We start from the raw sequence: 21,852 nt of genomic DNA, 5'->3' as shown, positions 1-21,852 counted from the left end.
AGGGACATTTTTTCTGCTTCAGACACTTTTATTCTAAAAGTGTTTGAAGGATGATTTTTGTTTCTGAATAATGAGCTGGAGTAAAGATGATCTCTGTTCATCACATTCAATGTTCACATGTTGTTAAATGAACTCGACTGCTGCTGCTGAGCCCCTCCCACCTGTCCTCCTTCAAGTGGAGTCCCACCTCCATCCAGGAAGCAGCTCACCTGTGTGTCTCTGTTTAGTGCCTAGGTGTGGAGTGGAGCTCCTTGTTCGTGTGTCCATTTGAAGAAACTGTAAGTTTGCTTTGGTTTCCTCCTTCAACAGTTTTATTGTTTGTTTCTGCTCTGTAGTGTTTAGACCAGATGTTCAGCTCTTTTTTCAGGACAAACTTTGGATCACTCTTGTGTTTGTTTGAATTTTCAGAAAAAAACACAAAGCTGTTGCATTTTTATTTTGTGGAAGAAAACCATTGCCTTTCCATAAAAGTCATACACAGCAGTGTGCTGCTGTTTTCTGTAAAAAATAGATTACAAAGAATGTTACTTAGTTTAGTCAGTGAATAAAAAATGTCTTACTTTTCATAGAAGATTTATAAAAAAGGTGATAGCAGTGTGCTGCTGAGAAGTTAATGCAAGCACTCCCATACCTTCCGTATGCACTTATGCACCTTGTAGCACAGACGTTAATGTGGAAGAATTGGTTAACAAAGGGGACAAACAAAAACTAAAAGTCTGAGCTGAAAAGCTAAGAGCGAAAAATAAACATAACCAACCATGATTGCACAAATTAACCAGTGTAAGTTGTCCGGAGTGCTGCAAAACTCGTAACAAGTCCTTGCTGTTGCCAGTACTAACCATGAACGGAAGGAGCGGGCACAGCAGTTCTAGCAACAGGAAGGGAGAGAGCGAGGCGTAATAAATGTAAGAAATTAGATGCAGGGACATAATTAGGAAGGTTGAGATTCAAGTAAAGTAAATGACCTATTTATTATAGACCTGATTTTTGTATCTAGTACTCAGCTTTATCACTGCTTTGAAGAACTGTACAAATATATGTGCATGTTTAATGTTATCTGCACTGTTTTCGACTGACTGAGAGGAGCAGTGTTGGGGAGTAACAGAATACATGTACCGACATTTCGTATTTAAAAGACAAAATATGAGCAACTGTATTCCGTTACAGTTCCGTTTAAAAAGGTGGTATTCAGAATACAGTTACTTTGTTGAAATCTCGCGGCCCACGTCACCTCTACTTACGGCCCGCATAATGACCTAAGGAAAGTTTTGAAAAAATTATTCACAAAAATGATTTAATATAAAGGCAATAGGCAGAGTGTTACAGGCATAGCCCAAAAGAATGTAGCCTCATGGGCAGTGTAGTCCATGCTGCAGGGAGAATGGACTGCCATACCCGTTATGTGTCTGTGAGCGCTAGGGAGGGAGCAAAGGACTCGCTGTTTCTGGTGGTTGTCACCGACCAGAAACGGGAGATGGAAGCATGTAAATATAATAATAACCACTGCAGCCAAAAAGGCTGCCTGACGAACCCAGTTGTAAGTAAGCTATTAAGACTCGACTGTACACTTTTTTCGTGTTTTCCTCCGAAACAATAAGTTCTGTTGGAGCAGCCTTTCAACACATCTCTCTGTCTCTCGCTAGCAAAGTTGACCAAGACAACAAAGTAAAGCTAGTTTTCGGCTACAAGCCTGACACGGAACCTGGCATATTAGCCAGAGGTCCCTTTACGATTTTATGCCTTTATGGTTCGGAGCCGCGGACCTGTTTTATATACGCTTGGAATAGTTTTCAATACGAGATCGCTTCAAAAAGTGCAGCCTTACCTTATGTCCACCCCACTGTTGCTCATTTTACTGTATATTAAGATTTAAAAATCTAGTTGGTATTGGTATGGTGAATAACCTTCAGTAAAAGTAATAAATCACAAAGTAATAGTACATTTATGTAGTTGTAAAAAGCATGATAATATATTAAGTAATCCAAAGTATTCAGAATACGTTACTCTCATTGAGTAACGTAACGGAATATGTTACAAAATACATTTTGGGGCGTGTGTTCTGTAATCTGTAGTGGAATACATTTTAAAAGTAACCTTCCCACCACAGGAGAGGAGGGAGTCCCTCCCTCTAAAACCACTCTGTGTGGGGAACATGAGAGCCAGACCAAAGCTCAGAGGTGAGATGACCATCTCTAACTGTCCATGACTCTTCTCCATGTCACACAGCCAATATTGACCTGAACCCAGCTGTGAGTCCTTAAAAAGTGACCGGTCTAATGGTTCAGCTTAGTTTTATTTATATAGCTCCAAATCAAAAATCAAATATTTCATAGTTCAGCAATACTTATCAGTCTAATAAATGTAAACCTACACCATCCTCTCTATTCTGGTTTTTTAAAGAGTACTTAGCGGAAATATTAAACAACCTAACTAATAGAGTTGCCAACTCCCAGCAAAAAAAATAGGGAACCACGTCCCACCCTCCACCTCATAATGCTTAATTGACGTAATCAACTTTAATTTAATGCATGTGTAAAACAAATGCACTGAAATCAATTATTTTTCTACAATAATTAAAATGATTCAACATCTTTCTTCAACAGAACTGTAGACTGCACAGATGGTACCTTCCCCAAGGAAAAAGTACTATAGCTTACTAGGGCATATATTAAACTTAATAGCTACTAAGATGAGATAAGATAAGATAACCTTTATTAGTCCCACACGTGGGAAATTTGTTTTGTCACAGCAGGAAGTGGACAGTGCAAAAGTTATATAGCAAAATTAGAATAAAATAAGAATAGAATAGAATAGAAATAAGAATACTGTACACAACTGTAAAGAATAGAATAAAATAAAATAAAATACTATATACAGTAGAATAAATAGAATAAAATATACAATAGGATAAAACAGAATGCAAATGCTTTATACAACTGAGTAAAAAATATAACTTTTTCAGAAAAAGAGTATTGCACTTAGTGTTATTGCACATGTGTGTGTTAGATCAGTTGAAGTCTTTGTTGTGGAGTCTGACAGCAGTGGGGAGGAAAGACCTGCGAAATCTCTCCGTCCCACACCGTGGGTGCCGCAGCCACTGAAGGAGCTGCTCAGTGCTGTCAGAGTCTCCTGCATGGGGTGGGAGATGTTGTCCAGCAGTGATGACAGCTTAGCCACCATTCTCCTGTCACTCACCACCTCCACTGGGTCCAGAGGGCATCCTAGAACAGAGCTGGCCCTTCTAATCAGCCTGTTCAGTCTCTTCCTGTCCCCGGCAGAGATGTTGCCACCCCAGCAGACCACACCGTAAAAGATGGCTGAGGCCACCACAGAGTCATAGAAGGTCTTCAGGAGTGGGCCCTCCACTCCAAATGACCTGAGTCTCTGCAGCAGGTACAGCCTGCTCTGCCCTTTCCTGTAGAGGGCGTCTGAGTTATGAGTCCAGTCCAGTTTGTTGTTCAGATGAACACCAAGGTACCTGTAGCTGTCCACAGCCTCAATGTCCATACCTTGGATGTTCAGTGGTTGCAGTGGAGGATGTTTGTGCCTGCGGAAGTCTACCACCAGCTCCTTGGTTTTACTGGCGTTGATCTGGAGGTAGTTCAGCTGGCACCAGTCCACAAAGTCTTGGGTTAGTCCTCTGTACTCCTTGTCGTCCCCATCAGTGATGAGGCTGACTATTGCAGAGTCATCAGAGAACTTCTGCAGGAAGCACTGGGTGAAGTTGTGGGTGAAGTCTGCAGTGTAGATGGTGAAGAGGAACGGAGCCAGAACCGTTCCCTGTGGGGCCCCAGTACTGCAGACGACCCTGTCCGACACACAGCCCTGAGTCCTCACATACTGTGGTCGGAACGGTGAGGTAGTCCAGTATCCATGCTGTGAGGTGGTGGTCCACTCCTGAGTTCTCCAGCTTGTCCTTCAGGACCGTGGGAAGAATAGTGTTGAAGGCACTAGAGAAATCAAAGAACATGATTCTCACAGTGCTCCCAGCGGTCTCCAGGTGAGCGAGGGAACGATGTAGGAGGTGAATGACGGCATCATCCGCTCCAATGCCAGGTTGGTAGGCAAACTGAAGTGGGTCCAGTGATGAGCTCACCAGGTGCCGAAGCTGAGCCAGGACCAGCCGCTCCAGGGTCTTCATCAGGTGGGATGTTAGAGCGACCGGCCTGTAGCTGTTGAGGTCCTTGGGGCATGAAGTCTTTGGCACTGGTACAACACAGGAGGTTTTCCAGAGCTGTGGGACTCTCCCCAGCCTCAGGCTCAGGTTGAAGAGGTGCTCCATCACCCCACACAGTTGGTCTGCACAGGACCTGACGACCCTTGAGCTGATGCCATCTGGACCCGCTGCCTTCTTGGCTTTAATCCTCCTCAGTTCCCTCCTAACCTGGGTGGTTGAGAGAGACAGGCTGGAGCCTTGTGTTGAGTGTGTATTGGATGCTGTTGTTGGGGGTGGGGAGGAGTGAGCAGGGTGAATAGAGGAGGTGTGAAGTGTCTGATGTGTCAGAGGTGGAACAGCAGCAGTGGGGGTGGGTGAGTCTGCAGCCGATGTTGGAGACTGCCTCATGGATGAATCAAATCTGTTGAAGAAATGATTCAGTTCATTTGCCCACCTCACATCCCCCCCAGGCAGAGAGTTCTGATGTTTGTGGCCTGAGATGGTTCTGAGGCCTCTCCAGACTTCACCAACGTTATTTTGCTGGTTCTCCATCTTCTGCCTGTAGCTGTCCTTCCCATTCCTTATCAGTCCCCTCAGCTCTCTCTGCACCCTTTTCAGCTCCTCTTTGTCTTTGGATTTGAAGGCCCTCCTCTTCTGCTTGAGGACAGCTTTAATTTTTGGGGTAATCCAAGGTTTGTTGTTGGAGAAACACCGTACAGTCCTGGTAGGTACGGTGTTATCCACACAGAAATTAATATAGTCAGTAATGCATGTAGTAAGGCTGTCGATGTCCTATACGTGGTCATCACAGATCACCTCCCACACAGTCGACTCAAAACAATCCTTAAGAGTCTCCTCGCTCTCCTCCGACCATCTCTGTACTGTGCGGGTGGCTGGTGGCTCCCTGCGCACTAAGGGCTCATACACAGGGACAAGGTGCACCAGGTTATGATCAGATCTGCCCAGGGGAGGGAGAGGTGATGAACTGTATGCCTCTTCTGCATTGGCATACAGTAAGTCCAGTGTTTTATTGTCTGTGGTTGGGCAGGTCACATACTGGGTGAAGGTGGGCAGTGTGGAGTCCAGTGAGGCATGATTAAAGTCCCCTGATATTATGAGAAGGGCTCTCGGAGATTGTGTTTGCAGTCTGCTGACCACAGAGTGGAGAGAGTCACAGGCTCTCTCTCTCTCTTATATTTAAATGTTCATTGCTACTTCTTCTAGGGTTTGAGAGTAACGGAATTTCTATTCTCTGTATGTCCTGTACATATGGCAGAATTGACAAATAAAGTTGACTTTGACTTTGACTTTGAGGCTGCATCCGCGTTGGCCGAGGGGGGGACATACGCTGTTATTGCGATAACATGCGAGAATTCCCGGGGCAGTTAGTACAGATGCATGCTAACGGCTAACAGCTCAATGTCTCTGCTGCAGAGTTGTTCTTTTACAGTGATGTGCCCGGGGTTACACCATCTGTCATTCACAAACACTGCCAGTCCCCCGCCTTTCCTCTTACCGCTGTCTCTCGTCCTGTCCACTCGCAGCAGCTGGAATCCCGGTAGTATCACGCTCGTGTCCGGAGTTAGCGGTGTTAGCCACGACTCCGTTAGCATCATGATGCTACATTGCCGGTACTCCCTCTGTGACCAGGTTAGCGACGTCAGCTCATCCATCTTATTGGGCAAAGATCTTACGTTTCCAATAATTACAGAAGGAAGAGATGGTCGATGTCTCCTTCTCGGGCGACGGCGCTTCTTCACAGCATGACACCCCCGTCTTTTCTTCCTCAGCTCACTGGGAATGTCGAGTCTGTCCGCCGGCAGTACCACTGCAGGACGCAGCGCTAACAGCTGATCCTTACTGTAAACAAAGGATCCCTGCTCTGGGTCCCCAGACACGGATGAAAAAAGTAGAAAAAAATGAGAAAAACGACCAGGACTAGCACAAAACGGTAGAACATGGTTGCAGAGTCTAATTACTAATACGTTAGTTATAAAAAAAAATTACGAGGAGAAAAAAGATAAGAAAGAAAGAAACTCAGAATGAGCAGAGCTGCTGTAACAGGCTGGCGCACACGGGGGACGCCGGAAGACACTATACACAATAATGGATTTCTATACATTTTACATCAGATGAAAAGAATTCCTGTGATGCTAATGATAGTCTGCACTGTCTTAGCTGTCTGTAAAAGTTATTTATGGCCTTAAAATTACTGCAGCGGTTTACCAGTGATTTGCAGAGCACGGAGAAAAAGAAATACAGGTGGTTCACAGCTGCATTTACTGCATTTTACTGCATTTTAAAATTATGAAATCCATACATTGTTATCAAAAGTACCATTAAGACATCTATGTAATATACTTAACAAATGCTATTTTTAAAGTTTTTAATTATTTAGTCATTCTCAGGATTGAGAAGGTTCTGGCCGGGTCCTGCACTTTCCCATAAATTTACGTGGTTTATTTCCTACATTGAGGTGGAAGGGTCATATGATGATTATCATTATTTGATTGCATAGTCCCAAGAATTGATATAGAAATTGTATAAAATCAGTATTAGCTGTTGATAATCTCATAGATTGCATAGTTAAAAAAAAAAATCATACTGTTTGGGGGCAGGGAGTCTAAATAAAGACTCTAAATCAATATCAATGGTACTGAAAGTAGCTGTAGATAATGTTACATCTGTGAGATGATTATGAGTAGTTTTTTTTCTAAGGGTTAAAATTGTATTTGTGAAAGAGGTTCATGAAGTCATTACCAGTTAACCCTCATAATGTCCTCCCGATTTCCATACAGCTGTTGTCCTCAGGGGTCAAAAATGTCCCCACTTCATTTGAGTGTTTTTTAAAGTATAAAGTATAAATTGTCAATCAATTCAGTGTTACATCTTAGTTTTACTTAAGACCAACACATTAACACAAAATTTACCCAACATTACACATTTTAGGGCCACCAGACCTTGTTTACAAAAAATACACCCTGTTTTTTAAGCGGAAATAAAACAAGAAAATAAAATATTTAATTGTTTAGATAATTTTGACTATCTGACTAACTACAGAGTGCTGTATGTTGAACTTTAGTGAAAAATTGTTTTTGAACCATTTAACATTTTAAATGGCAGCACATAATCACACCTGTTGTCCTCAGGGGTCAAAAATGTCCCCACTTCATTTGACTGTTTTTTAAAATATAAATTATAAATTGTCAATCAATTCAGTGTTACACCTTAGTTTTACTTAAGACCAACACATTAACACAAAATTTACCCAACATTTTACATTTTAGGGCCACCAGACCTTGTTTACATAAAGTACACTGTGTTTTTGAGCAAAAATAAAATGAGACAATGTAATATTTAATTGTTTAGATAATTTTGACTATCTGACTAACTAAAGAATGCTGTATGTTGAACTTTAGTGAAAAAATTTTTTGAACCATTTACATTTTTTAATGGCAGCACATAATCACACCTGTGGTCCTCAGGGGTCAAAAATGTCCCCACTTCATTTGACTGTTTTAAAATATAAAGTATACTTTGTCAATCAATTCAATGTTACGTCTTAGTTTTACTTAAGACCAACACATTAACACAAAATTTACCCAACATTTTACATTTTAGGGCCACCAGACCTTGTTTACATAAAATACACTGTGTTTTCGAGTGGAAACAAAACAAGAAAATAAAATATTTAAAAGTTCAGATAATTTTGACTATCTGACTAACTACAGAGTGCTCTATGTTGAACTTTAGTGAAAAGTTTTTTTGAACCATTTATAATTTTTAAATGGCAGCACATAATCACACCTGTGGTCCTCAGGGGTCAAAAATGTCCCCATCTGGTTTGATTGATACTTAATTACTATGAAGTGGATTTTTCCCCCACTTTTAATTAAAACTTAATTCAAACATTCTGACACATTTTTTTTATTCCATTTCAAATTTAAGTCTGTTAAAAACCTCATAAAAATGAATTTTTTCTTTGTTTTCGGGTAAAAAATAAATCAAATCATCAGTTATTGTGATTATCGTTTCACAACCAGAGTCAGTTGCTTTAGCAGATGATCACAGACGGGTATATGTCAAAGTTAATTTAGAAAGCTGTTTTTAAACTACAAGTTTTTACTGGCAGCAAATAATCACATCTGTTGTCCTCTGCGCTCAAAAATGACCCTGTTTGCTTTGACTGTTTATAAAGCCATAAGTATAAAATATCATCCATCTCTGTGTTTCAAGGTTTTATTCAACTTTATTCCAACTCATTACCTGACAGTTTTCTATATTTTGGCATGGTAGGACACCAGGGCATGGGTCTGAGTGAAGGCAAACTTTCATGTCCATATTTGACACAAGTGCAGGAGGAAGTTCAGGTTTATTCCTCTGCACTGGTCCCATCATGGACAGCTTTCTTTCTGCAGTTGCAGGCAAGGGTCATATACAGTAAACAAGTTGTTACAGATGATTGTTTTCTTTTGAAACCTGCAATGTTAGGGACAACTCGCGTGTCCTGACTGCAGGCCAGACGTTTGCCATCGGTACACTAGCATGTTCCATGTACAGCTGGACCTGGCATGACATACTGCCATGTTTTTATCTCATAGGTTTACTTGGGATGTTCTGTTGGAATGGACAGAGTCCTCTGAACGGGACTTTGTGCTCATACAGTCACATCAGTATCAGGATCTTACATCACAGCAGGAGAAACACCCACTTGTTCCATACACCTCAAATGGGAGCGCGTTTGTGTCATGAACGACAGGGCTCGCAAAATCGCTAGCCCAACGTCGCGGAGCTAGTGATATCTCCAGTCGGGCGATCATATAGCCCGACGGGCGGGCCCCTGCACGATGATCATCTATTGTGTCTTTATCAAGAAATTATATCCTTTTTGCGCTTCTATGATTAATCTTGTGTCACCTTTAAAACTGCTCTACCAGACTCAGGATGTCATAAACTGTCCGTAGCGACTCCACCGGATGTAGAATCAACATACCCACATAAGACTACAGCTGCATTCGATCCATTTTTTCCCCTCTTGTTGTCCCTCCTTGTTCGTCATAGAGTTAGCTGTAGAGCAGCTCATCTGCTAATTGGATGGTTGTTGGTTCAGTCTCTGTGTGCTCTAGTCTGGAGTTCTTACCAAGGTGTCCTTGGGCAAGTTACTGAACCCCAACTTGGTCTCTGATGCATCCATTGGCATGTGAACGTTAAAAAGCAGAATACAAGCAGAACACTGTGTATAATGCGTTCAGTGCTCGAGTAGAAAAGCCAATGAAGGAGTATGGGACCTGGCATATGTGCTTGGACTGTGATAGATTATCTTTCTCTGTGGCACATGAGAGAGTCATGCATCGTCTGTCATTGGGATGTAGAAGACCAGATCAATGTTTCCTCACATTACTGCAAATATTCCTCCGTCTCAGCTGACTCCTCTTTCCTGCTTGATTCTTTGTCTTCATCATAATTGAAATGGATGATGTGCAGTCCTCTGACACATCTTCTATTCCAGTTTCACATTCTGAAAACTCAAGAAACTTCAAGAAGCCCAGTCACTTTCTTTCCAAGTTCCTCAGACTACAATGCCCTGGATGCCCAAGAACCTACTTGAACATAGTTCAGATTCTTCATCACTTTTCTTCACTTCATAGCCTTCTTCCACTTCTGCAGGTGGGTGATGTGCTTTTTCAGAGAAAGGGTAGCATGTGCTCTAAATATTGACAATATTTTCTATATCTTCTAACCCTGGATCTTCCTGAACATTGATTCTTCCTCCTCATTATACTAGAGGACAATATGTGCTTTGTCCTACTGGTCATTGCTTTGCACAACATGGTAAAAAAAAGTATGCTCATCAAAGTATGCAAATCTCTAGTGCAATGGAGGCTTGTGAGCATACTTTCTGTGTATGTATTATTGTAGGGTCGACCTTACAATACGAAGCACTTTGATGCGACTGTTGTTTTGATTTGGCGCAGTATAAATAACATTTTATTGAATATAGAGCACCTGCCTCCTCATTGTGCTGCCTGTTGTTGTTGTTGTTGTGGTTGTTATGACCAGTGCTTGACCCCAAACATCAGTGATCCAAGATCAAAGATGTTTGATAGCAGTATGTTGTGAAAATACGGCCTTTTGCAACACTTTGTACTTTGGGGTCATTTTTGTCCACGAGGACAACAGGTGTTATAAAATCGAATAAAAACCCCATAAATAAATCAAATTACTTAAAACTTATTCCAATCATGCATAGTATAGTAATGAATAACTTCTGTTATTTTCAGACCATTTGATGAATAAAAAACATATTTTTGATAGCAAAAGATTTCTGTAGAGGACAAAAATGACCCGTGGACAACACAAGGGTTAATGTTTAAGGAATTTTTGTCTAAACACAGCTCTGGCTACAGTGCTGAAGAGAAACCTAGCTTGTTCTTTTTCCGGACGGCTTTTTTTTTTATATAAAGCAGCAAACTAATTTTCCAGGACAAATGATAATCTTCTGTTATTGAAATTATTGAGACATAATTTCATCTACTTTATGGTGAGTGTTTGAGAGTTAATCCAGGGAGTCAAGTACTTAATTCACTAGTGAGTGTGTTTTACAAATTTAATCAAGTCAGATTTGTCCAGGGGGCATCCTAGGACAGAGCTGGCCTTCCTGATGAGCTTTTCCAACCGCTTCCTCTCAGCTATAGATAAGCTACTCTTCCAACAGAAAAGCCAGATAACGATGACTAGTGAACTTTTACTACAGGGAATCATGTAAGTCACTGTCTTTGTCAGAATTTCTCTTACTAAATCTTTACTCTGTTCTTAAGTGAATTCTCCAGGATTCCTCCACAGAGTGGACCAAATGAGCTCAGAGGTTCCCAGTGGTCAGTTTGCCCAGCAGTATCAAACATACCTGGACTCCATGTTTATGGTCTGTACATGTACAACAACTACTTTTACATCTTTTCTGATCACAGTCATCTCCATGCTGCTCTTTGTAGACTAGTGGGTTGTCAGTCTGTCCAGCAGTGGTTTGGGGTGGCTGTAGCCCAGGACGTATAACAAGTCATCTACTAAATTGAAGGCTATATGTTAAATGAAAAGCACCTGTTTAAATAGAATACATATGCTTTTTTGTGGAGTAGAAAAGGGAATGATAAGAATAAATGCGTTTAACCATTTAACATGGATCTGATGTTTGGCTCCATTGTTTAAGTCTAAATGAGACATTTATTAAGTATTCTCTTCCAGCTGCTCGAGGACAAAATCATCACTTTTGTAATGGATGAACTGAGGAAGATTCAGAAGGTTTTGAGTCCAGATTACACAAAATGTTCAGAAAGTCAGAGGGAGGATGTGGATGAAGAACAATGGAGGACCATCAGAGAGGCATTTGCAAAGATTGCAGTGCACTTCCTGAGGAGAATGAAACAGGAAGAGCTGGCTGACCGGCTGCAGAGCAGTAAGGGGATTACTCTAAGAATATACACTACTAGATAACTAGAAGATTTATTAATGTATCAAGAGATGAACCAATAGGGGTTAAAAGATTTACGTTTTATGAGAATAAGATTATCATGTAAATCTTAAAACATTTCCGTATATTCTGGGTGATTTTTCTTTTTATTTAGACCTTCCAGCTGCAGTTTGTCAGCGTGAACTTAAATCTAACCTGAAGAAGAAGTTTCAGTGTGTGTTTGAGGGGATCACTAAAGCAGGAAACCCAACCCTTCTGAATCAGATCTACACAAAGCTCTACGTCACAGAGGGAGGGACTGCAGAGGTCAATGATGAACATGAGGTCAGACAGATTGAAAAAGCACTCAGGAAACCATACAGACCAGAAACAACAATCAGACAAGAAGACATCTTTAAAGACTCACCTGGAAGAGATGAACCAATCAGAACAGTGCTGACAATGGGAGTGGCTGGCATTGGGAAAACAGTCTTAACACAGAAATACACCCTCGACTGGGCTGAAGACAAAGCCAACCAGGACATCCAGTTCATATTTCCATTCACTTTCAGAGAGCTGAATGTGCTGAAAGAGGAAAAGTTCAGCTTGGTGGAACTTGTTCATCACTTCTTTACTGAAACCAAAGACGCAGGAATCTGCAGGTTTGAAGACTTCCAGGTTGTGTTTATCTTTGATGGTCTGGATGAGTGTCGACTTCCTCTGGACTTCTACAAAACAAAAATCCTAACTGACCCTAGAAAGTCCACCTCAGTGGATGTGCTGCTGACAAACCTCATCAGGAGAAAACTACTTCCCTCTGCTCGTCTCTGGATAACCACACGACCTGCAGCAGCCAATCAGATCTCTCCTGACTATGTTGACATGGTGACAGAGGTCAGAGGGTTCACTGACCCACAGAAGGAGGAGTATTTCATGAAGAGATTCAAAGATGAGGAGCAGGCTAGCCGGATCATCTCCTACATCAAGACATCACAAAGTCTCCACATCATGTGCCACATCCCAGTCTTCTGCTGGATCACTGCTACAGTTCTGGAGGATGTGCTGAAAACCAGAGAGGGAGGACAGCTGCCCAAGACCCTGACTGAGATGTACACACACTTTCTGGTGGTTCAGGCCAAAGTGAAGAAGGTCAAGTATGATGGAGGAGCTGAGACAAATCCAGACTGGGGTCCAGAGAGCAGGAAGATGATTGAGTCTCTGGGAAAACTGGCTTTTGATCAGCTGCAGAAAGGAAACCTGATCTTCTATGAATCAGACCTGACAGAGTGTGGCATCGATATCAGAGCAGCCTCAGTGTACTCAGAAATGTTCACACAGATCTTTAAAGAGGAGAGAGGACTGTACCAGGACAAGGTGTTCTGCTTCATCCATCTGAGTGTTCAGGAGTTTCTGGCTGCTCTTCATGTCCATCTGACCTTCATCAACTCTGGACTCAATCTGCTGGGAGAACAGCAATCAAACTTAAAAAATCCCCAAATATTAAGAAAAAAATCTATATCCTCTAACCTCTACCAGAGTGCTGTGAAGAAGACCTTACGCACCCCAAATGGACACCTTGACTTGTTCCTCCGCTTCCTCCTGGGTCTTTTACTGGAGACCAATCAGAATCTCCTACAAGGTCTGCTGACACAGACAGAAATTAGCTTGCAGACCAATCAAAAAACAGTCCAGTATATCAAGAAGAAGCTCAATAAGAATCTGTCTGCAGAAAAAAGCATCAATCTATTCCACTGTCTGAATGAACTGAATGATCATTCTCTAGTGGAAGAGATCCAACAGTCCCTGAGATCAGGAAGTCTCTCCCCAGATAAACTGTCTTGTGCTCAGTGGTCAGCTCTGGTCTTCATCTTACTGTCATCGGAAAAAGATCTGGATGTGTTTGACCTGAAAAAATACTCTGCTTCAGAGGAGGCTCTTATGAGGCTGCTGCCAGTTGTCAAAGCCTCCAACAAAGCTCTGTAAGTAAACATGTGCTCATCTCTTTATTATAGTTGTATTACAGTTCAGTCTGCAATAGTTTTTATCACAGTTCTAAAATTAATCCTTACAACCTGTTCTTTTTTGTCATAATTTTTTTTAGCCCTGAGATTGTCTACTTCATTAATCTCTTAATTTAATTCAGTTTTATTTGCATAGCGCCAAATTACAACAACAGTTGACTCCAGGTGCTTTATAATGAAAGGTAAACACATTACAACAAGACAAAGAAAGCAGGTAAAACTCCAACAATCATATAACCCCTATGAGCAAGCACTTTGGTGACAGTGGAATCAGAGCACTTTTACATCAAGTTTACATCAATGCATTCCAACTTCAAAACAACTTCATGTTTACTTAGTGGCACAGAAACACACTGTTAGACTTTTCATCTCCACTTTACGGTAACATACTGGCGTCACTGTTGCCAGCGTCCATACCGTGACGCCAGACACTGTAGCTTACCGTTCTGCAGGATGATACCGTTTTTGCTGTTGTGGTATAATACTCTTGGACAAATTATGGTAACGCACCGTAGCTTTTTTTATGGTGTCTCACTGGCGTCACGGTCGCCAGTGAGATACCGTTATGTCGTTATGTCGTAAATTACGTCAACAAAGTAACATTATACTGTGATTAAGAAATTGGTATACTACCGTTTATTCACGGTATGTCACTGTAAGCCCGCTGCAAGGTAATAAACTGCAATATATTTACCAGTAACTTACCGTTATCACGCATCATCAGTACCAAAAATATTAATCTCTGCTAGAGGATACCGTGTCCCAACAGGCGGTCATTTACTGTTTAACACGTCGTAATTTGCCGTAATTTAAGGAAACAGTAACATACTGTAAGAGACTGGAGGGTTCAAAAATTTTTTTATTGTTTTAAAAAAAAAAAGGTACCATTTATTTATTTATATAAAAACATATATATACCCACTAAAGATCGATTGATTGAGATATAGATAGATACACACACACAATAATTCATGTACTTCACACCACTTTTTATTTCTGTTCTGATTTTTCCCTGCTGAAATACACATTTTCAAAATCAAAAACTGAAAAGAACTGAAAACATATTTTCATTGCGGAAGCACTTGTTTTTACTAAACCATGTAATCCATTTTTTTCTCAGATGGTTGTACAAACAATAACGATATTATGTCATATCCATATCATGGCAGACAACATATGCTCAAGTGTTGGGTTTTCTCAGTTACATTTTGTAGGGTCTTAAACCTACAATGTGAAGTGCCTTGGCATTCCTTTTTTTGGCACCATACAATATCAAGCCCACACTTCTGCCTTTATATACACTTTATCCAAAATACTGGCTCACACCACCAAATCAATGCACAAAGCAGGGTCCACAAGGACATGGATGAGCGTGTGTGGTGTGAAGGAACTTGACTGACCTGCACTGAACCCTGACCTTGCTTTGTGGACTGAGTTCATTGATTTGTAGGGTGACCCAATACATGTGACAATTAAAGTGTAAGTAGCTGAAATAATTTTTAACAAACGGGTAAAAGAAGGAAAAACAAATCAAAACTGTTGCACTCAAAAAACCTATTGGACAGAGACAGCATCTTGCAAGATGGCAAGAGAGCTTGTCTTCATTGTTGTTCATCTTGTGTAAATGTCCAGAAAGCATGGGCCATGGACCGTCTGTGGAGACACAGGTAACAACACATTGGTCACTTAAATTATACAAGAAATTCACTAAAATGGCAAAAACAGTTACCTAATTTGAAGTTTTCCACTCAAATTCAGTAAGCCGCTGGAGGAAAGTTGTGACATGAGGGTTAATGTGAACAACCCTTCACTTCACAGTGGTCCCAGTCTTTCTGCTTGTCCCAACCTTGGAGGTACATTTTGTTCCCTCTTCAGGGTGTATCCTTACAAAAAACCTTAAAACATGCAGTGTTGGGGAGTAACGGAATACATGTACCGCCGTTACGTATTCAGAATACAAAATATGAGTAACTGTATTCCGTTACAGTTACCGTTTAAAAAGGTGGTATTCAGAATACAGTTACTTTGTTGAAATAAATGGATTACACGGCGGTACTTCCCTGTTTCATATTGTCGCGGGTCAGGATTGTTTGGGTTTGTTTGACAGCTACGTTCTGTTGTTCCAGGCGGCAGCGTAACGGTTGCCATGGTTACAGGGTGACGCTCTCTCTCTGCGTGTTTCCTGGGTGAGAGAGCGCCTTTTTGTTGTTGTTGTTGTGCTAAGCTAAAAGGCAGAATGCTACAGGCATAGCTCTAAAGCATGTAGCCTGATGGGCAGTGTAGTCCGTGCTGCAGGGAGAATGGACTACCATACCCGTTATGTGTCTGTGAGCGAGGGAGGGAGAGAAAGGAAAAGTCCGAGCTGTCACGGAGCAAAAACGGGAGCTGGAAGCATGTAAATATAATAATAACCACTGCAGCCAAGAAGAGTGCCTGACGAGCCCATTTGTAAGTAAGCTATTAAGACTCAACTGTACACTGTGTTCGTGTTTTCCTCCGGAAAAAATAAGTTCCGTTGGAGCAGCCTTTCAACGCCTCTCTCTGTCTCCCGCAAGCAAAGTTGACCCAGACAACAAAGTAAAGCTAGTTTTCGGCTACCAGCCCGACAGGGAACTGGACGTATTAGCCAGAGGTCCCTTTACTACGTTTCGGAGCCGCGGACCTTCAGTAACAGTAATAAATCACAGCAATAGGACATTCATGTAGTTGTAAACAGCATGATAATATATTAAGTATTCCAAAGTATTCAGAATACGTTACTCTCATTGAGTAACGTAACGGAATACGTTACAGAATACATTTTGGGGCATGTATTCAGTATTCTGTAATGGAATACATTTTAAAAGTAACCTTCCCAACACTGAAAACATGCCATAATAAATAGTAACATACAGTAACATTGAGTTGTGATGTGAAAAAATGAATTACTTAGGGATAATTTAGTCATCATTGTTAAAATCTCCCAATTCTTTTAATCTTTGGGCTGAAGGAAGGACAATACTCGGTGTATAAATGCTCAATCAACAATACTTTATTTCCATATAATTCAACACTTAAGAGCATAAAAACCATCATGATGAGGAGACCTGCCTGCAGAGGGTCACAGCAAGTCTCAAAATGGTGACGGGTTACTCAGCCTTTTATAGCCCCTAGTAGCCCCCACCTAGTCGTAAAAGCCTAAACATTCACATTCTTTCTCTCTTACGGCGCCTAAGTTATGACCTCGGCTCCTTGTTTTTCTGCTCTCCGTAAAGGTGGGGGTATGGAATGTAGTCTGTTTCTCCCATTATCAGTACAAGGCCCTCTGCACCCAACATTCTCTTCATGATTCAGCAGTATGAAATGTCAAGAAACAGTGTAACACATTCAACAGTGTCGAGTAATGCAGGTCAATCCAATAGATCTAATGATTTTCACACTCTTTTAAGTCAGAAGTATAATGCAAACTAAAACTACATACTGATCACACACTCTATATTAAGGGGTATAATATGATCTACAGCAGTATCATAATTCAACTACTTTGATTACATATATAAGGTAACATATGATAACAGAATAATCTCACAATTCCCCCTTTTGATCTCTTTTTTAAGAGATCACTTATAACATACACTCCAGCGTTACAAGGTCCAGTTCTTCTTGGTCCTGAGACCCTCTGTCCCCCTTTATGGGTGGACCATATGTAGGATGACCTCTGTGTTTGCGCAGTTCAGATGCAAGAAAAATTAGATTTACAACAATAACAGCAGTTACAGATGACACTCCCATCACTCCCCAATTCTCCCACAGCTTTATTTTGGTGCTACAGTTTCCCACTCCCATTTTTGGTGCCACCTTATACCTTTCAAATGTGCTCAGACTAGAACCTCTGTCTAAGGAGCTTTTAACCTTTATTTTTTTTGCTGCAGCTACCAGTATCTTCCAGTTGGGTGATTCTCAGCTTCTTTCTTCGACCTCCGGGGTTAGACCACCCTTTAGTCGTTGCACAGATCAGGGGATTATTCTGCCCTGATCTCAAACAAAGATCTGTGTATTTTCGGGTCACCGCCGTGTCCCCCTTTTTGCCAAGAGCCTCTCGAACCTCGTTGGTCTGGTGTTCCTAGATTTTCGCCAACCCCTTCATGGTTATTGCTGTGTTTATGGGATCCATCTTCTCAAGGAGCCCAAACGCCATGACACTTGACCCCAGTTGCTGTCTCGGCAGTCCCTACATCTGTCTCTACTGTGAAGGGTCCTCATATCTCCGTGTCCTCGTCTGGTGTCTGTTCCTTTCTCTGTAAGAGACAGAAAACCAAAACACCTCTCTCCCTAGCCTTGATAATCTAATGTTGTTATCCATTGTTCTTCTAGTGATTCAAATTTGGTGTAGAATATTATGTTCAGGACTCTCTGACCCAGGGACTTATTCTAATCATAATCTATGTGTGTGTAAAAGAAATCAAAAATTAATGAACCATTTCTAAGTCTAACACACTATAAGCTTAAGTTTTACCATACCTAAATTATTAAATCCACAAATAAAGTCATAAAAATTTTTATATAACCATTGTTTGATGTTCAAACTCAACTTCCATTGTTTGATATTCAAACTCAACTTCCACTCCCCCCTTTTTGACACACTCCCATGTGTCAATTCACCGGAGCTAGAAAATTAAAAGAAAAGGTTAGTGACATCATATCTCAAAAAGCATCAGAAATTCTCCTCTCCAGTCTCTCTTATCCTCCTGCTCCTGCAAAAACAAAACAAAACAAAGCATCCACCCTTCTCTTGCCGGCTGGGTGAATTGTTTGTCAGCATTTACTAATCCTAAAGTTGGTGCAGTCATTGTCTCAGTATCAAGTCAGTCAAAACTTTTAGTCCGTCCATCACAGTCCAGTCACATGCATTCATTCACACACATTCATACCAGATGTTGCTGATAATGGAGTCTCACGCGCGACCTGTTCGAGCATCCATCACCAGCAAGATGACGTCATCATTTTAAAAGGAAAACAATTCCTTGTTTTTTGGACTGGATTGACTCGCTGCAATCCTTTTAGACTCAGGACTTCTCACGTGATCAGTGTCCCCTATAAGTGAATTTCTCCAGAGCCCATTATAATCATGGAGAAGCACACTTTGCAACTGTTTTCAGTAATAATATTTTATAGCGCTTTAAATTTCAATCTTTCAGGCCTGGTTTAAAGAGCTGATTGTTAAATCATGAACTCACAAAATATCACCATCGGTGGATCACACCTCTCAGATTTTCTTATCTCAGTGCACTGTAACAAAAACAAAAACAGATGTAACCAACAAAATACTAATAAAATAACACAAACTAGGGCCCGTTGCAGACATGTCCAAGCATAAAACCATCTCTCTCTCTCTTAGAGAAAGAACACAAGCCAAACCTCACTGATAAAATCAAGCTAGCGCTAAGCAAAACCCAAAAATCAACCAGAAATTCACAGGAAAGTTTTGCTTCCTGCCGGGACAATATTGTGTGGGAATGAGAACCTCAGGTACCGTAGCACCTTTGTTCCTCCTTGAATTAAATCTCAAAATCACAGAAAATGCAGTACTCCGACCTAAAACTTCATCATTTTCACTCTGTGCCACTGCTCCTCACCAGGCTGTGTGAAGCACAGCAAAGAATTCAGTCAAGGCCTTGAGCCATAAACAGACATCACGCACAGACATTGTTTTCATAACCAAACTGTTTTAGACCTTATTCCTTAATCTACATAAATGCCCTTTGGGTGACATAAAACACATTCTAAATAATCAACGATAATCAATGGCTCCTCATAAAAATTATGTATTGGGATATTTGTGTGCAGCATTTTGCATATCAGCATAAGCATTTATTAGCAAAGCATTCTTCATTGCATCAGCGTGTGTGTGTGTGTGTGTGTGCGCATCACTCTTCGTTGCACAAGCGTGTGCATGTGTATGTGTATGTGTATGTGTGTGGATCACTTCTCAGTGAATCAGCATTTCAATGTGTGTGTGTGTGTGTCCTTTTTCACTCAATCAACGAGTGCACATACGTTCATGTGTGTGTTTCTTTTCATCAGTGTATGTAGATGTGTGTGTTTGTGTGTGTGTGTGTTCATCACTTTCCTGTTCTGGTGTCTTGGGTAAACCACGGCCTGAAGCGTGCCCCTGGGGTCCTGCCCTCCTCCTTTTCAGTCTTTTTGCGACCATTGCTGCTGCTGCTGCTCAAAGTTCTGTCCATCCTGGTTCTGACCCCAATTGGGGCAGTCCTTTCTCCAGTCCATGCTCACTGCAGGTGAAACCTGCATCTTCTTCTGTGTTTTTGTCCATTCTGAGGTGCCTTTTGACCTCAGTTGCTCCTCCTGTCTCTGTCACGCCCATTTTGCTGCCGTGTTGGTCCGTCACTGTCCTGCACAGTGTTAATGCAGAGTTATCAAGGTCAGCATTCTTTTGCTCGGCCTTACTTTTCATTCGGGCTTGGCGGGCGTCTCGTCACAGCTCTGTCAGCTGAAGCTGTCTGAGAATTTTCCCCCGTGTAGTGAACCGGGCCTTAGGTTTTAGTGCTCTCCGTCTCTGCTGCATGAGATCGCATTCCTGCAGCACTGTTGACCTTTTCAGGTTGTTGTTGTGGGTCCAGCTGTTGCAGCATTTGGTCAGGGTCACGTAGAGGGGAGAGCAGGAGTCCAGGTCAGCCTCGGCTTTCAGGGCTGGCAAAGCAGCCTGTAATTAAACATAAAGAAAAAAAACAAAAAAACAAAAAAACAAAACAAAACAAAACAAAAACAAACAGAAGTGTACGAACAGGAAAATAATGTTGTGTTGGCTGTGTTACAACGAGAGGGGAGAAACACCAGGCCAGGCCCTGTGTCAGCCTTCTCTCCCCCTTTTTTTTTTTTTTTTCTTTTCTCATGATATAATCAACTCATAACCCACCAAGTTGACAGGACAACATGCACATGTTCAAATTCTTAAGATCATGTTTAAACTCACAAAAGAGAATTTTCTTTCCGTCAGTAATCACTTGTGTTGTTCAATCATCAGAAAACATCTCACAATTTGACTCTTAACCACTAAATTTGTTGTTTCCTCACTGGTTGGTCATACCAGTCTCTTTATTTTCTTTTTTCTTTGAAGTTAAATTGTTGTCCTGCAACCGAGAGGGTTTCTTTGTTAGTAATGGATAAACTTCATCATTTAACAACAGAAGTATGTTAATTTTTGCTGCTTTAACCTTGCTGGAAAATCTTCACATATTCATGAGTGTAAGCTGTTTTTTCATTGCATGTGTGTGCATTTTTAGGCAGGTTAATTTTAACTTTTTCTCAAACAAGGCGTTACCTTAAAAGGAGCCTTTCTCTCACATTTCTCTGCTTGTGTGTGTTTTTGTTTCACCTTTTGTTGTGATGCTCCGGACGCCTTCCCAACCTCCACAAGTCCGTTGGCCCCAAAATTCAACCCAATTTCATGTGCTCTTAAAACCTTCATTTCTCCTCTAATTCTCTCCTCGCTGCTGTCTGTTTCACAGCTGCTGATTCTTGCTGGGTGTGGTTCCCATTACTATAATTTTGCTTCGGCTGCTGTGCTTGTGGGGGCAGTTGGTCCAGGTCCGTAGCTTCCTGTATTAACACACTAAGAGATTTATTTAATATCATTTTCATCATTGTTAAACAGATAAGCAGGCAACACGCCCACCTTGACAGCGCAAACTGCACGTCAGTCTCCCAACACACTCCTCTCTCTGCTTCTCAATAATTCACCACTACACACCTCTTACTCTCTCTCTCTCCTTTTTTTATTATTTTTTGTTACACCACAGAGTAATACACCCAATTATGCCCGTCTATCTCTATGTGGCTCCAAATTCCCTCTTTATTCGTAATTTCACGCTATCAGGGGACAGGCACACAACAATTTTAACCACTGAAACGTCACTGAAACGAGGACTCTAACCTCTATTTTTCGACTAATATAGAACTCAACCTTAGATGTCAAAGCATTCTCTTGTTCTATTCCAGAATAAATGTGAACCCGTGATTACACGGCCGTTCCAGTGTTATTCTGTAGCTATGCGGGAGTCCTCAGTTCCCAAGTCGCCACCTCGGCACCCAGACGACGCTGGACCGGCCTGTGCGTCCACAGACAGGGGGGTTGCCACACCTTGAACAAAATTAATTTCCACAGGTACACTAGGCGTCAACCTTTGATCTTAAAGCATTCTCTTCGCACTAATGACCTCCTATTCACA

General features: G+C 41.4%; 1 protein-coding gene across 1 annotated transcript in view; it reads left to right on the top strand.

The window, feature by feature from the left end:
- Positions 1 to 221: 221 nt before the first annotated feature.
- The window catches only part of LOC116319559 (NACHT, LRR and PYD domains-containing protein 5-like), a 43,658-nt gene continuing 22,027 nt past the window's right edge, over positions 222 to 21,852 (top strand). The window contains exons 1-6 of the mRNA XM_039598470.1: positions 222 to 278; positions 10,975 to 11,078; positions 11,399 to 11,609; positions 11,779 to 11,966; positions 13,140 to 13,242; positions 13,531 to 13,582. Coding sequence (XP_039454404.1) covers positions 11,010 to 11,078; positions 11,399 to 11,609; positions 11,779 to 11,966; positions 13,140 to 13,242; positions 13,531 to 13,582 — 623 coding nt within the window. The 5' untranslated portion in view covers positions 222 to 278; positions 10,975 to 11,009. The remainder of the gene's footprint in view (positions 279 to 10,974; positions 11,079 to 11,398; positions 11,610 to 11,778; positions 11,967 to 13,139; positions 13,243 to 13,530; positions 13,583 to 21,852) is intronic.

The sequence above is a fragment of the Oreochromis aureus genome, linkage group 15, assembly GCF_013358895.1.
Source record: "Oreochromis aureus strain Israel breed Guangdong linkage group 15, ZZ_aureus, whole genome shotgun sequence".
In the NCBI taxonomy this organism is placed as follows: Eukaryota; Metazoa; Chordata; class Actinopteri; order Cichliformes; family Cichlidae; genus Oreochromis; species Oreochromis aureus.
Note: the sequence above shows the minus strand (reverse complement) of the source record. Positions and strands in the feature narration are given on the sequence as shown.